We start from the raw sequence: 13737 nt of genomic DNA, 5'->3' as shown, positions 1-13737 counted from the left end.
CAACCCTAAACAGCTTTTCAACACTTTCAATTCTCTACTCCGTCCCCCCGCACCTCCTCCCTCCCCCCTCATTTCTGCTGACGACTTCGCCTCTTTCTTTAAACAGAAGATCGATACGATCAGAGAAAGCTTTGGCCCACAGCGCCCACTGCCCCTCTTAGCTGCTCAACCCTGCTCCTCCAAAACCAGCTTCTCCACCATGACAGAAGATCAGCTCTCCACCCTCCTGTCAAGATCACACCTCACCACCTGCACGCTTGACCCGCTCCCATCCCACCTCATCCCTAACCTTTCCACGGTCTTCATCCCAACCCTAACGCACCTCTTCAACCTCTCACTCACAACAGGTGTCTTTCCCTCATCCTTCAAGCATGCCAAGATCACACCCATCCTCAAAAAGCCCTCCCTCGACCCATCCTCTGTGTCTAGCTATCGCCCAATATCTCTTCTCCCTTATGCCTCCAAATTGCTGGAGCAACACGTCCATCTTGAACTGTCCTCCCACTTCTCCTCCTGCTCCCTCTTTGATCGGTTACAATCAGGCTTCCGTTCCCATCACTCAACTGAAACTGCCCTAACTAAAGTCACCAATGACCTACTAACTGCCAGGAGCAAGCGACACTACTCTGTCCTCCTTCTCCTGGACTTGTCTTCTGCCTTTGACACTGTTGACCACTCCCTTTTGCTACAAATCCTCTCATCCCTTGGCATCACAGACTTGGCCCTTTCCTGGATCTCGTCATATCTGACAGACCGAACATTCAGTGTCTCTCTCCCCCACACCACCTCCTCACTTCGCCCCTTGTCCGTCGGTGTTCCTCAAGGCTCTGTTCTAGGACCCGTACTATTCTCCATCTACACTTTCGGCCTGGGACAGCTCATAGAATCCCACGGTATGCAGTACCATCTCTACGCCGACGACACGCAGATCTACCTCTCCGGACCTGACCTCTCCTCCTTGCTTACCAAAATCCCGCACTGTCTGTCTGCCATTTCAGCCTTCTTTTCTGCTCGCTTTCTACAACTGAACATGGACAAAACAGAATTCATCATCTTTCCCCCATCTCAGTCTACCCCTCCACCACATCTATCCATCAATGTCAATGGCTGCTCACTATCCCCAGTCCCACACGCCCGGTGCCTCGGGGTGATCCTCGACTCTGCCCTCTCTTTCAAGCCACATATCCAAGCCCTTGCCTCCTCCTGTCGTCTCAAACTCAAAAATATTTCCCGGATCCGTGCTTTCCTTGACCGCAACACTGCAAAAACGCTAGTGCATGCCCTTATCATCTCCCGCCTCGACTACTGCAACCTCCTACTCTCTGGACTCCCCTCTAGCACTCTGGCACCACTCCAATCCATCCTACACTCTGCTGCCCGACTAATCCACCTGTCCCCCCGCTATTCCCCAGCCTCTCCCCTGTGACAAGCCCTTCACTGGCTTCCTATCGCCCAGAGACTCCAGTTCAAAACCCTCACACTGACATACAAAGCCATCCACAACCTGTCTCCTCCATACATCTGTGACATGGTCTCCCGGTACCTACCTACACGCGACCTCCGATCCTCCCAAGACCTCCTTCTCTACTCCCCTCTCATCTCTTCTTCCCATAACCGCATCCAAGACTTCTCCCGTGCTTCCCCCATACTCTGGAACTCTCTACCCCAACACATCAGACTTGCGCCTACCATAGAAACCTTCAAAAAGAACCTGAAGACTCATCTCTTCCGACAAGCCTACAGCCTGCAGTGATCCTCAACCTACTGAACAGCCGCACAGCCAGCTTTTCCCTCTCCTAGTGTATCCTCACCCACCCCCTGCAGACTGTGAGCCCTCGCGGGCAGGGTCCTCCCTCCTTATGTACTCGTGTGCCTTGTTATCTGTTCATGTTTAATGTAATTGTCTATATTTGCCCCGTATTCACATGTAAAGCGCCATGGAATAAATGGCGCTATAAAAATGTATAATAATAATAAAAAAAATAATAATAAATCTGCTGCAACCTGTCCACCACAGAATCCACACCAGGACAGTCAGAAGGCTCAACCTGCCCAGAAGAAAAACGAGGATGAAAACCAAAATTACAAAAGAAAGGCGAAACCAAGGTAGCAGAACTAGCCCGATTATTAAGGGCAAACTCGGCCAATGGCAAGAAGGCCACCCAATCATCCTGATCAGCAGACACAAAGCATCTCAAATAAGTCTCCAAGGTCTGATTAGTTCGCTCGGTCTGGCCATTTGTCTGAGGATGAAATGCAGAAGAAAAAGACAAATCAATGCCCAGCCAAGTACAAAAGGCCCGCCAAAACCTAGAAACAAACTGGGAACCTCTGTCGGACACAATATTCTCCGGAATACCATGCAAACGAACCACATGCTGAAAGAACAACGGAACTTGGTAAGGGCACCAAATGAACCATCTTAGAGAACCGGTCACAAACAACCCAGATAACAGACATCTTCTGGGAGACCGGAAGATCAGAAATAAAATCCATCGAAATATGCGTCCAGGGCCTCTCAGGGACTGGCAATGGCAAAAGCAACCCACTAGCACGGGAACAACAAGGCTTGGCCCGCGCACAAGTCCCACAGGACTGCACAAAAGAACGCACATCACGTGACAATGAAGGCCACCAAAACGACCTACCAACCAAATCTCTGGTACCAAAAATGCCAGGATGACCAGCCAACACGGAACAGTGAACCTCAGAAATCACTCTACTAGTCCATCTGTCAGGAACAAACAATTTCCTCACAGGACAGCGGTCAGGTTTGTCAGCCTGAAATTCCTGAAGAACCCGTCGTAAATCAGGGGAAATGGCAGAAAGGACCACCCCCTCTTTCAGAATACCGACCGGCTCTAAGACCTCAGGAGAATCAGGCAAAAAACTCCTAGAGAGGGCATCAGCCTTAATATTCTTAGAACCCGGAAGGTACGAGACCACAAAATCAAAACGGGAAAAAAAACAAGGACCATCGAGCCTGTCTAGGATTCAGCCGTTTAGCAGACTCGAGGTAAATCAAATTCTTATGATCGGTCAAGACCACAATATGGTGCTTAGCTCCCTCAAGCCAATGTCGCCACTCCTCAAATGCCCACTTCATAGCCAACAACTCCCGATTGCCGACATCATAATTGCGTTCAGCAGGCGAAAACTTACGGGAAAAGAAGGCACACGGTTTCATTAAGGAACCAACAGGATCCCTCTGAGACAAAACGGCCCCTGCCCCAATCTCAGAAGCGTCAACCTCAACCTGAAATGGAAGAGAAACATCCGGTTGGCGCAACACTGGAGCAGAAGTAAATTGACGTTTAAGCTCCTGAAAGGCAGAGACAGCCGCAGAGGACCAATTCGCCACATCAGCGCCTTTCCTCGTCAAATCGGTCAAGGGTTTAACCACGCTGTAAAAATTAGCAATGAAACGGCGAAAAAAAATTTGAAAACCCAAAAATTTCTGCAGGCTCTTCACAGATGTGGGCTGAATCCAATCATGAATGGCCTGAACCTTAACCGGATCCATCTCTATAGACGAAGGAGAAAAAATGAAGCCCAAAAAAGAGACTTTCTGCACCCCAAAGAGACACTTAGACCCTTTCACAAACAGGGCATTGTCACGAAGGATCTGAAATACCATCCTGACCTGTTGCACATGAGACTCCCAATCATCGGAAAAAATCAAAATATCATCCAAATATACAATCAAGAATTTATCAAGATAAGTCCGGAAGATATCATGCATGAAGGACTGAAAAACAGATGGAGCATTAGAGAGTCCGAATGGCATCACAAGGTATTCAAAATGGCCTTCGGGCGTATTAAACACAGTTTTCCATTCATCACCCTGCTTAATACGAACAAGATTATATGCCCCCCGAAGGTCAATCTTCGTAAACCAACTAGCTCCCTTAATCCTAGCAAACAAATCGGAAAGCAAAGGTAAAGGGTATTGAAACTTGACTGTGATTTTATTCAAGAGGTGATAATCTATACAGGGTCTCAAGGAACCATCTTTTTTAGCAACAAAACAGAACCCCGCTCCCAATGGTGAAGAAGATGGCCGAATATGCCCTTTCTCCAAAGACTCCTTAATATAGCTCCGCATGGCGGTATGTTCAGGCACAGATAGATTAAAAAGTTGACCCTTAGGAAACTTACAGCCTGGAATCAAGTCAATAGCACAATCGCAGTCCCTGTGCGGTGGAAGGAAACTGGACTTGGGCTCATCGAATACATCCTGAAAATCAGACAAAAACTCTGGAATTTCAGAAGGTGAAGAAGAGGAGATTGACATCAAAGGAACATCATTATGAACCCCCTGACAACCGCAACTAGTCACAGACATGGACTTCCAATCCAACACAGGATTATGTACCTGCAACCATGGAAAACCCAGCACGATCGCATCATGCAAGTTATGCAACACCAGGAATCGACAATCTTCCTGATGGGCTGGCGCCATGTGCATGGTCACCTGTGTCCAAAACTGGGGCTTATTTTTAGCCAAGGGTGTAGCATCAATGCCCCTTAAAGGAATAGGGTTCTGCAAATGCTGCAAGGGAAAACCACGACGCTTGGCAAACTCAAAATCCATTAAATTCAAGGCGGCGCCTGAATCCACAAACGCCATGACAGAAAATGATGACAATGAGCAGATCAAGGACACAGATAACAGAAATTTAGGTTGTACAGTACTGATGGTAATTGAACTGGCGATCCTCTTTGTCCGCTTAGGGCAGACAGAAATGACATGAGAAGCGTCGCCACAATAATAACACAACCTGTTTTGACGTCTGAAACCTTGTCGTTCCGTTCTAGACAGAATTCTATCACATTGCATAGGCTCAGAAATTTGCTCTGAGGATAACGCCACAGCGCGCACAGTTCTGCGCTCCCGCAGGCGTCGGTAAATCTGAATGGCCAGAGACATAGAATCACTCAGACCGGAAGGCGTGGGAAACCCCACCATAATATCTTTAACGGATTCAGAAAACCCCCTTCTGAAAATTGCCGCCAAAGCATCATTCCATTTAGTCAACACAGACCATTTTCTGAATTTCTGACAATATAATTCTGCCGCCTCTTGACCCTGAGACAGGGCCAACAAGGTTTTCTCAGCTTGATCCACAGAATTAGGTTCATCATATAATAGTCCTAAAGCCTGAAAAAAGGAGTCAATATTAAGCAAAGCCGGATTCCCAGATTCCATGGAAAATGCCCAATCCTGCGGGTCGCTACGCAGCAGGGAGATGACGATTTTTACCTGCTGAATGGAATCACCAGAGGATCGAGGTCTCAGGTCAAAAACAGTTTACAGTTGTTTTTAAAACTCAAAAATTTAGACCTGTCACCAGAAAACAAATCAGGAGTAGGAATCTTCGGTTCTAAAGCAGGAGTTTGAACAATATAATCAGAAATACCTTGCACCCTAGCAGCAAGCTGGTCTACACGAGAAACTAATTCCTGAACATTCATGCTTGCACCAGGCTCCTCAGCCACCCAGAGATAAAGAGGGAGGAGAAGACAAAACAGACTGGAGAAAAAAAAATGGCTCAAGAGCTTCCTTCCCTTCTTCTGAGATGCATTTAACTCATTGTTGGCCAGTAGTACTGTTCTGATCCGGTGACCTAGGAGCTGCATGAGAACTTTCACTGGAGAAAGTGGCCACTGTACTGACCACAATCCTGAACTTAACACCGCAACTAGAAGTAGCCGTGGAGTGTACCTAACACACCTAGACACCTCGTCACAGCCGGAGAACTAAATACCCCTAAAGATGGAAATAGGAATACTATCTTGCCTCAGAGAAAATCCCCAAAGGATAGACAGCCCCCCACAAATATTGGCGGTGAGTCGGAGAGGAAAAAACATACACAGGCAGAAAAACAGGATTAGCACAGGAGGCCACTCTAGCTAGATAGGACAGGATAGGACAGAGTTCTGTGCGGTCAGTATTAAAACCCTTCAAAACATCCACAGCAGAATATACAAAAACTTCCTACATCTTACTAAAAGATGTAGGAGCGTAAATCTGCAACTCCAGTGAATCCTACAATCAGAGCAGGAAAAAAACTGAAACAAGCACACCGGCAGTGTGCCACAGAAACAAAAACCAAACACTTTTCTTTGCTGAAATTGGCAGCGAGCAGGAGAAGCCAGAAAGTGATCCAACACTTCACAAGGAACATTGACTACTGGCAAGGGCTAAAGGATACTGCCCACTTAAATATCCCAGTCAGAATTGTAATCATCCGATACACCTGGCCAGGTCTGTGACTCAGAGACAACTGCATTCCCACCTACAACCACTGGAGGGAACCCAAGAGCAGAATTCACAACAGGCAACAACCCAGCAGCATGGACGCTACCTCAGCCTTTGCGCAAAGAGGAACAGTAGGAGCACTGCCAGAGCCCTGCAAAATGACCTCCAGCAGGCCAGAAATGTGCAAGTGTCTGCACAAGCGGTTAGAAACCGACTCCATGAGGATGGTCTGAGTGCCCGACGTGCACAGATGGGGGTTGTGCTCACAACCCAACACCGTGCAGGACGCTTGGCATTTGGCACAGAACACCAGGATTGGCAAATTCACCACTAGCGCCCTGTGCTCTTCACAGATGAAAGCAGGTTCACACTGAGCACATGTGACAGACGTGACAGAGTCTGGAGATGCCGTGGAGAGCGATCTGCTGCGTGCAACATCCTTCAGCCTGACCGGTTTGGCAGTGGGTCAGTAATGGTGTGGGGTGGCATTTCTTTGGAGGGCCGCACAGCCCTCCATGTGCTCGCCAGAGGTAGCCTGACTGCCATTAGGTACCGAGATGAGATCCTCAGACCCCTTGTGAGACCATATGCTGGTGCGGTTGGCCATGGGTTCCTCCTAATGCAGGACAATGCCAGACCTCATGTGGCTGGAGTGTGTCAGCATTTCCTGCAAGATGAAGGCATTGAAGCTATGGACTGGCCCTCCCATTCCCCAGACCTGAATCCGATTGAGCACATCTGGGATATCATGTCTCGCACCATCCACCAACGTCACGTTGCACCACAGACTGTCCAGTAGTTGGCGGATGCTTTAGTCCAGGTTTGGGAGCAGATCCCTCAGGAGACCATCCACCGCCTCACCAGGAGCATGCCCAGGCATTGTAGGGAGGTCATACAGGCACATGGAGGCCACACACACTACTGAGCATCATTTCCTTGACTTGAGGCATTTCCACTGAAGTTGGATCAGCCTGTAACTTCATTTTCTACTTTGATTTTGAGCATCATTCCAACTCCAGACCTCCGTGGGATATTTGTTGCGATTTACCGTGAACATTTTTTGGTTTTATTGTTCTCAACACATTCCCACTATGTAATGAATAAAGATTTACACCTGGAATATTTCATTCAGTGATATCTAGGAAGTGGGATGTTAGTGTTCACTTTATCTTTTTGAGCAGTGTATATATATATATATATATATATATATATATATATATATATATATATATATATATATATATATTATTTTGTCTAGTATGGAATATTATTTTGCCAATCACTTCATTAGGAGTTTTGTCTTGTAAGTGGCTTCCAAACCTCAGTTTTGTTAGTCCCAGAGGAGCAGAGGTGACCTCCCAGAGAGATTATTCATTTGGCTCGGTAATCTCAGTTTTTAACAAGTTTTCTTTGTCCTCATGCCCGGATTTGGGCAGATAATCTATTCCAAACACTGTGCAAATTACATATATAGAGCCCAAAGTGCAAATATTTGTATAAACCACGTTACTGTGACGAGGCGTCAGCAGCTACTGTACCTCACTGTGCAAATATAGAGAGTGACCGGCGTATACAGGAGCCAAAAATATCTCCAACATAGACCACAGACTGCTGTTATAGGGGCTCCAGACTACACATCCAGACTGCTGTTATAGGGGGCTCCAGAATACACATCCAGACTGCTGTTATAGGGGGGCTCCAGACTACATATCCAGGCTGCTGTTATAGGGGGCTCCAGAATACACATCCAGACTGCTGTTATAGGGGGGCTCCAGACTACACATCCAGACTGCTGTTATAGGGGGGCTCCAGACTACATATCCAGACTGCTGTTATAGGGGGCTCCAGACTACACATCCAGACTGCTGTTATAGGGGGGCTCCAGACTACACATCCAGACTGCTGTTATAGGGGGGCTCCAGACTACACATCCAGACTGCTGTTATAGGGGGCTCCAGAATACACATCCAGACTGCTGTTATAGGGGGGCTCCAGACTACATATCCAGGCTGCTGTTATAGGGGGCTCCAGAATACACATCCAGACTGCTGTTATAGGGGGGCTCCAGACTACACATCCAGACTGCTGTTATAGGGGGCTCCAGACTACACATCCAGACTGCTGTTATAGAGGGGCTCCAGACTACATATCCAGGCTGCTGTTATAGGGGGCTCCAGACTACACATCCAGACTGCTGTTATAGGGGGCTCCAGAATACACATCCAGACTGCTGTTATAGGGGGCTCCAGAATACACATCCAGACTGCTGTTATAGGGGGCTCCAGACTACACATCCAGACTGCTGTTATAGGGGGCTCCAGACTACACATCCAGACTGCTGTTATAGGGGGCTCCAGAATACACATCCAGACTGCTGTTATAGGGGGCTCCAGAATACACATCCAGACTGCTGTTATAGGGGGGGGCTCCAGACTACATATCCAGGCTGCTGTTATAGGGGGCTCCATACTACACATCCAGACTGCTGTTATCGGGGGGGCTCCAGACTACAAACCAGACTGCTATGATTTTTTGCCACTAGAATAGCGGCGTATTGAGTTGCATTACGAAGTCCATTGATCTCTTTATTTCATTAGCCAGCCTAATCAAAAGAAGAAGCACGGAGCTCATCAGGTAGGAGACGATACTCATGCCTTCCATCCTATGACCACAGATTACTGACGTGGCCGATGAGCCGGGAAGTGGGGATCAATTGTCCCCAACTGTATTTGCTGCATAGAAATATTTCCTATAAATAAAGAATCTGACTTCGGATATTGATTCTATTGATGTTTATCATCATCATAAGGTATGGAAAGTAGTAACCCTGAAATATGACCTGTTGTATGACTCCTATGTTTTTTTTAAAGTTTTGGCAGTATGGAGAATGGGTGGACGTGGTTGTCGATGATCGGCTGCCGATGCTCAATGGAAACTACTTGTCAGTGCAACCACGTGTCAGCAATGAGTTTTGGCCATCTCTATTAGAGAAAGCGTATGCCAAGTAAGTGTATGTTATACTGCACTGATCCCGAGCTTCATCCTGTATTATACTTCAGAGCTGCACTCACTATTCTGCTGGTGCAGTCACTGTGTACATACATTACATTACTGATCCTGAGTGCAGAGCTGCACTCACTATTCTGCTGGTGCAGTCACTGTGTACATACATTAAATTACTGATCCTGAGTTACATTCTGTATTATACCCCAGAGCTGCACTCACTATTCTGCTGGTGCAGTCACTGTGTACATACATTACATTACTGATCCTGAGTTACATTCTGTATTACACTCCAGAGCTGCACTCACTATTCTGCTGGTGCAGTCACTGTGTACATACATTACATTACTGATCCTGAGTTACATTCTGTATTAAACCCCAGAGCTGCACTCACTATTCTGCAGGTGCAGTCACTGTGTACATACATTACATTACTGATCCTGAGTTACACCCTGTATTATACTCCAGAGCTGCACTCACTATTCTGCTGATGCAGTCACTGTGTACATACATTACATTACTGATCCTGAGTTACATTCTGTATTATACTCCAGAGCTGCACTCTCTCTTTGTTTCATGTGTATATACACTGCTCAAAAAAATAAAGGGAACACTTAAACAACAGATTATAACTCCAAGTAAATCAAACTTCTGTTAAATCAAACTGTCCACTTAGGAAGCAACACTGACTGACAATCAATTTCACCTGCTCTTGTGCAAATGGAATAGACAACAGATGTAAATTATTGGCAATTATCAAGACACACTCAATAAAGGAGTGGTTCTGCAGGTGGTGACCACAGACCACATCTCAGTACCAATGCTTTCTGGCTGATGTTTTGGTCACTTTTGAATGTTGGTTGTGCTTTCACACTCGTAGCATGAGACGGACTCTACAACCCACACAAGTGGCTCAGGTAGTGCAGCTCATCCAGGATGGCACATCAATGCGAGCTGTCGCAAGAAGAATTGCTGTGTCTGTCAGCGTAGTGTGCAGAGGCTGGAGGCGCTACCAGGAGACATGCCACACACACTACTGAGCATCTTTTCCTTGTCATGAGGCATTTCTACTGAAGTTGGATCAGCCTGTAATTTGATTTTCCACTTTGATTTTGAGCATCATTCCAAATCCAGACCTCCATGGCATATTAATTTTGATTTACATTGATAAATGTTATGTTTTGTTCTGAACACATTCCACTATGCAATGAATAAAAATTTGCAACTGGAATATTTAATTCAGTGTTATCTAGGATGTGGGATTTTAGTGTTCCCTTTATTTTTTTGAGCAGTGTATATTATATATGTGGACATGGATTGAAACATCTTAATGACAGTAAAACATGAGAACACAGACCAGTAAGCGTTGTCATAAGGACACTTTACCAGAGCAGATTTTTTCCATCATACAATCTTTCCATATAGATCTGTTAGTACTTATTATTGGATAAACTAGAAGGATATTATCAGCCTCCATTTTTCTGCTTTCTTTCTTTCAGGCTGCGAGGCTCCTACCAGAATCTGCACTGGGGATTCATTTCAGAAGCGATGGTGGATTTTACAGGAGGGGTGCAAATGGATTTTAATCTAACCAAACCCCCATCTGACCTGGAAGACATTGTTTTAGCTGCTGCACGATCAGGATCTCTCATGGGGGGAACAACACCTGGAAACGTAAGTACAAAATCCAATATAAAAATAAAAACAAAAAGAAAAATAAAAAAGTACAAAAAGTATAAAGGTGACTGTGCAGAACTGCATATATTACTTTTCCTTGCAGAAGCTTTGCTTGCCAATAGGTCATTTTTTACTGATCTTTCCAACAAGCCAGATTTTAAAAGGTAGAGATTATGCAAATTTAATTAAAAAAAAGGTACTTCTAAATTTGGACCTTAAAACATTTTACAAATTGTTACTTTATGCAGTGGTAACATTATCTATAAATAAATGTGTTCCAGTTCTCTGTACTAATCCTCAGTTTTATACTTTATTATGCTCCAGAGCTGCACTCACTATTCTGCTGGTGCAGTCACTGTGTACATACATTACATTACTGATCCTGAGTTACATCCTGTATTATACCCCAGAGCTGCACTCACTATTCTGCTGGTGCAGTCACTGTGTACATATATTACATTACTGATCCTGAGTTACATCCTGTATTATACCCCTGAGCTGCACTCACTATTCTGCTGGTGCAGTCACTGTGTACATACATTACATTACTGATCCTGAGTTACATCCTGTATTATACCCCAGAGCTGCACTCACTATTCTGCTGGTGCAGTCACTGTGTACATACATTACATTACTGATCGTGAGTTACATCCTGTATTATACCCCAGAGCTGCACTCACTATTCTGCTGGTGCAGTCACTGTGTACATACATTACATTACTGATCCTGAGTTACCTCCTGTATTATACCCCAGAGCTGCACTCACTATTCTGCTGGTGCGGTCATTGTGTACATACATTACATTACTGATCCTGAGTTACATCCTGTATTATACCCCAGAGCTGCACTCACTATTCTGCTGGTGCAGTCACTGTGTACATACATTACATTACTGATCCTGAGTTGCCTCCTGTATTATACCCCAGAGCTGCACTCACTATTCTGCTGGTGCGGTCATTGTGTACATACATTACATTACTGATCCTGAGTTACATCCTGTATTATACCCCAGAGCTGCACTCACTATTCTGCTGGTGCAGTCACTGTGTACATACATTACATTACTGATCCTGATTTACGTCCTGCATCATACTCCAGAGCTGCACTCACTATTCTGCTGGTGCAGTCACTGTGTACATACATTACATTACTGATCCTGAGTTACATCCTGTATTACACTCCAGAGCTGCACTCACTATTCTGCTGGTGCAGTCACTGTGTACATACATTACATTACTGATCGTGAGTTACATCCTGTATTATATCCCAGAGCTGCACTCACTATTCTGCTGGTGCGGTCATTGTGTACATACATTACATTACTGATCCTGAGTTACATCCTGTATTATACCCCAGAGCTGCAATCACTATTCTGCTGGTGCAGTCACTGTGTATATACATTACATTACTGATCCTGAGTTACATCCTGTATTATACCCCAGAGCTGCACTCACTATTCTGCTGGTGCAGTCACTGTGTACATACATTACATTACTGATCCTGAGTTACATCCTGTATTACACTCCAGAGCAGCACTCACTATTCTGCTGGTGCAGTCACTGTGTACATACATTACATTACTGATCCTGAGTTACATCCTGTATTATACCCCAGAGCTGCACTCACTATTCTGCTGGTGCAGTCACTGTGTACATACATTACATTACTGATCCTGAGTTACATCCTGCATCATACTCCAGAGCTGCACTCACTGTTCTTTTACTCTTGAACTTTGTGATGTTTTGCTAGTACTAAGTGCTCACTCTACTATCTCTCTCCTTTCATTCTGCCATTTCTATTTCTTCTTCTATCTGGCTCCCTTGTTTCCCCATCTTTGTGCACATTATTGCCAATTTCCAGTTGCCCTCCTGGTGCCAAAGCTTCTTATTTAATCTAGTAAAACCTTCAGGAATCTCTACCAGGCAAAGACTTGTCACCGTCAAAAGAATTGGATACGAAGCAAAACAAGTTTGGGAAAATCTTGGTGGGACTTACTTCAAAGCCCAACATTTGTATAGTCACGAATCAGAATATAATAAAAACCTGGTCCTTAGAAAGTCTTTTATTCGGTAAACACAACCTCAGATGAACAAATAGACATATTGCTTTATATTTACCAAGCCCTAATCCAAAATGTAGAACCAGTTAGAGAAAAATTAAGTACACCCTATGACTCGGTAGCTTGTATATTCATCGTTCTGGAGGAATTTTGGCCACCTCTTCACAACATTGCTTACGATCATTGAAGTTTCTGGTAATTTGTTCATCTTCAGTTCTCGTAATGTGTTTCTGTTGGGTTGAGGTCTGGACTGTACATCGACACGATTCTTTACTTTTTCAGCCATTCCGATATATATTTGCTGCTTGGGATCATTGTCCCACTACAAGACCCACTTTTGGCCAAGCTTTTACTTTTGGATTAATGGCCCCACAGTTGACTCAGAATACCTTTGAATGACACCTTGTTACTGAGATTATGACACACAGAATGGCTGCACAGACGGAAAACGGTGGTCAAACCTCTTTTATTTAAGTTGTTTACATCAAGAAGGAAGAGGTTTCCTTCTGGCAACCCTTCGAATCACGCCATACTTTCGTATTCTTTTTCTAATTGTGCTCACATGAACTTGAATATATAACATGCTGAGGCCTTTAGCACCTGAGCTGTAGCTCTTAGGTTTCTTGCAATTTCTATGAACACTACACAATCTGACATTTTGGGATGAATTTTCTGAGACGTTCACTCCCGGAAAGACTGTGAATGTTTAACACTTGTAATTATTTTTTTTCACTGT

General features: G+C 45.0%; 1 protein-coding gene across 4 annotated transcripts in view; it reads left to right on the top strand.

Annotated features, from left to right (window-relative positions):
* The window catches only part of CAPN13 (calpain 13), a 144232-nt gene that overhangs the window by 55981 nt on the left and 74514 nt on the right, over positions 1-13737 (top strand). For all 4 annotated transcript variants that reach the window (XM_069768372.1, XM_069768373.1, XM_069768375.1 and 1 more), the window contains exons 5-6: positions 9133-9266; positions 10765-10939. In XM_069768372.1, the coding sequence (XP_069624473.1) occupies positions 9133-9266; positions 10765-10939 (309 nt within the window). The remainder of the gene's footprint in view (positions 1-9132; positions 9267-10764; positions 10940-13737) is intronic.

This window comes from Ranitomeya imitator, chromosome 5, assembly GCF_032444005.1.
Source record: "Ranitomeya imitator isolate aRanImi1 chromosome 5, aRanImi1.pri, whole genome shotgun sequence".
In the NCBI taxonomy this organism is placed as follows: domain Eukaryota; kingdom Metazoa; phylum Chordata; class Amphibia; order Anura; family Dendrobatidae; genus Ranitomeya; species Ranitomeya imitator.
Note: the sequence above shows the minus strand (reverse complement) of the source record. Positions and strands in the feature narration are given on the sequence as shown.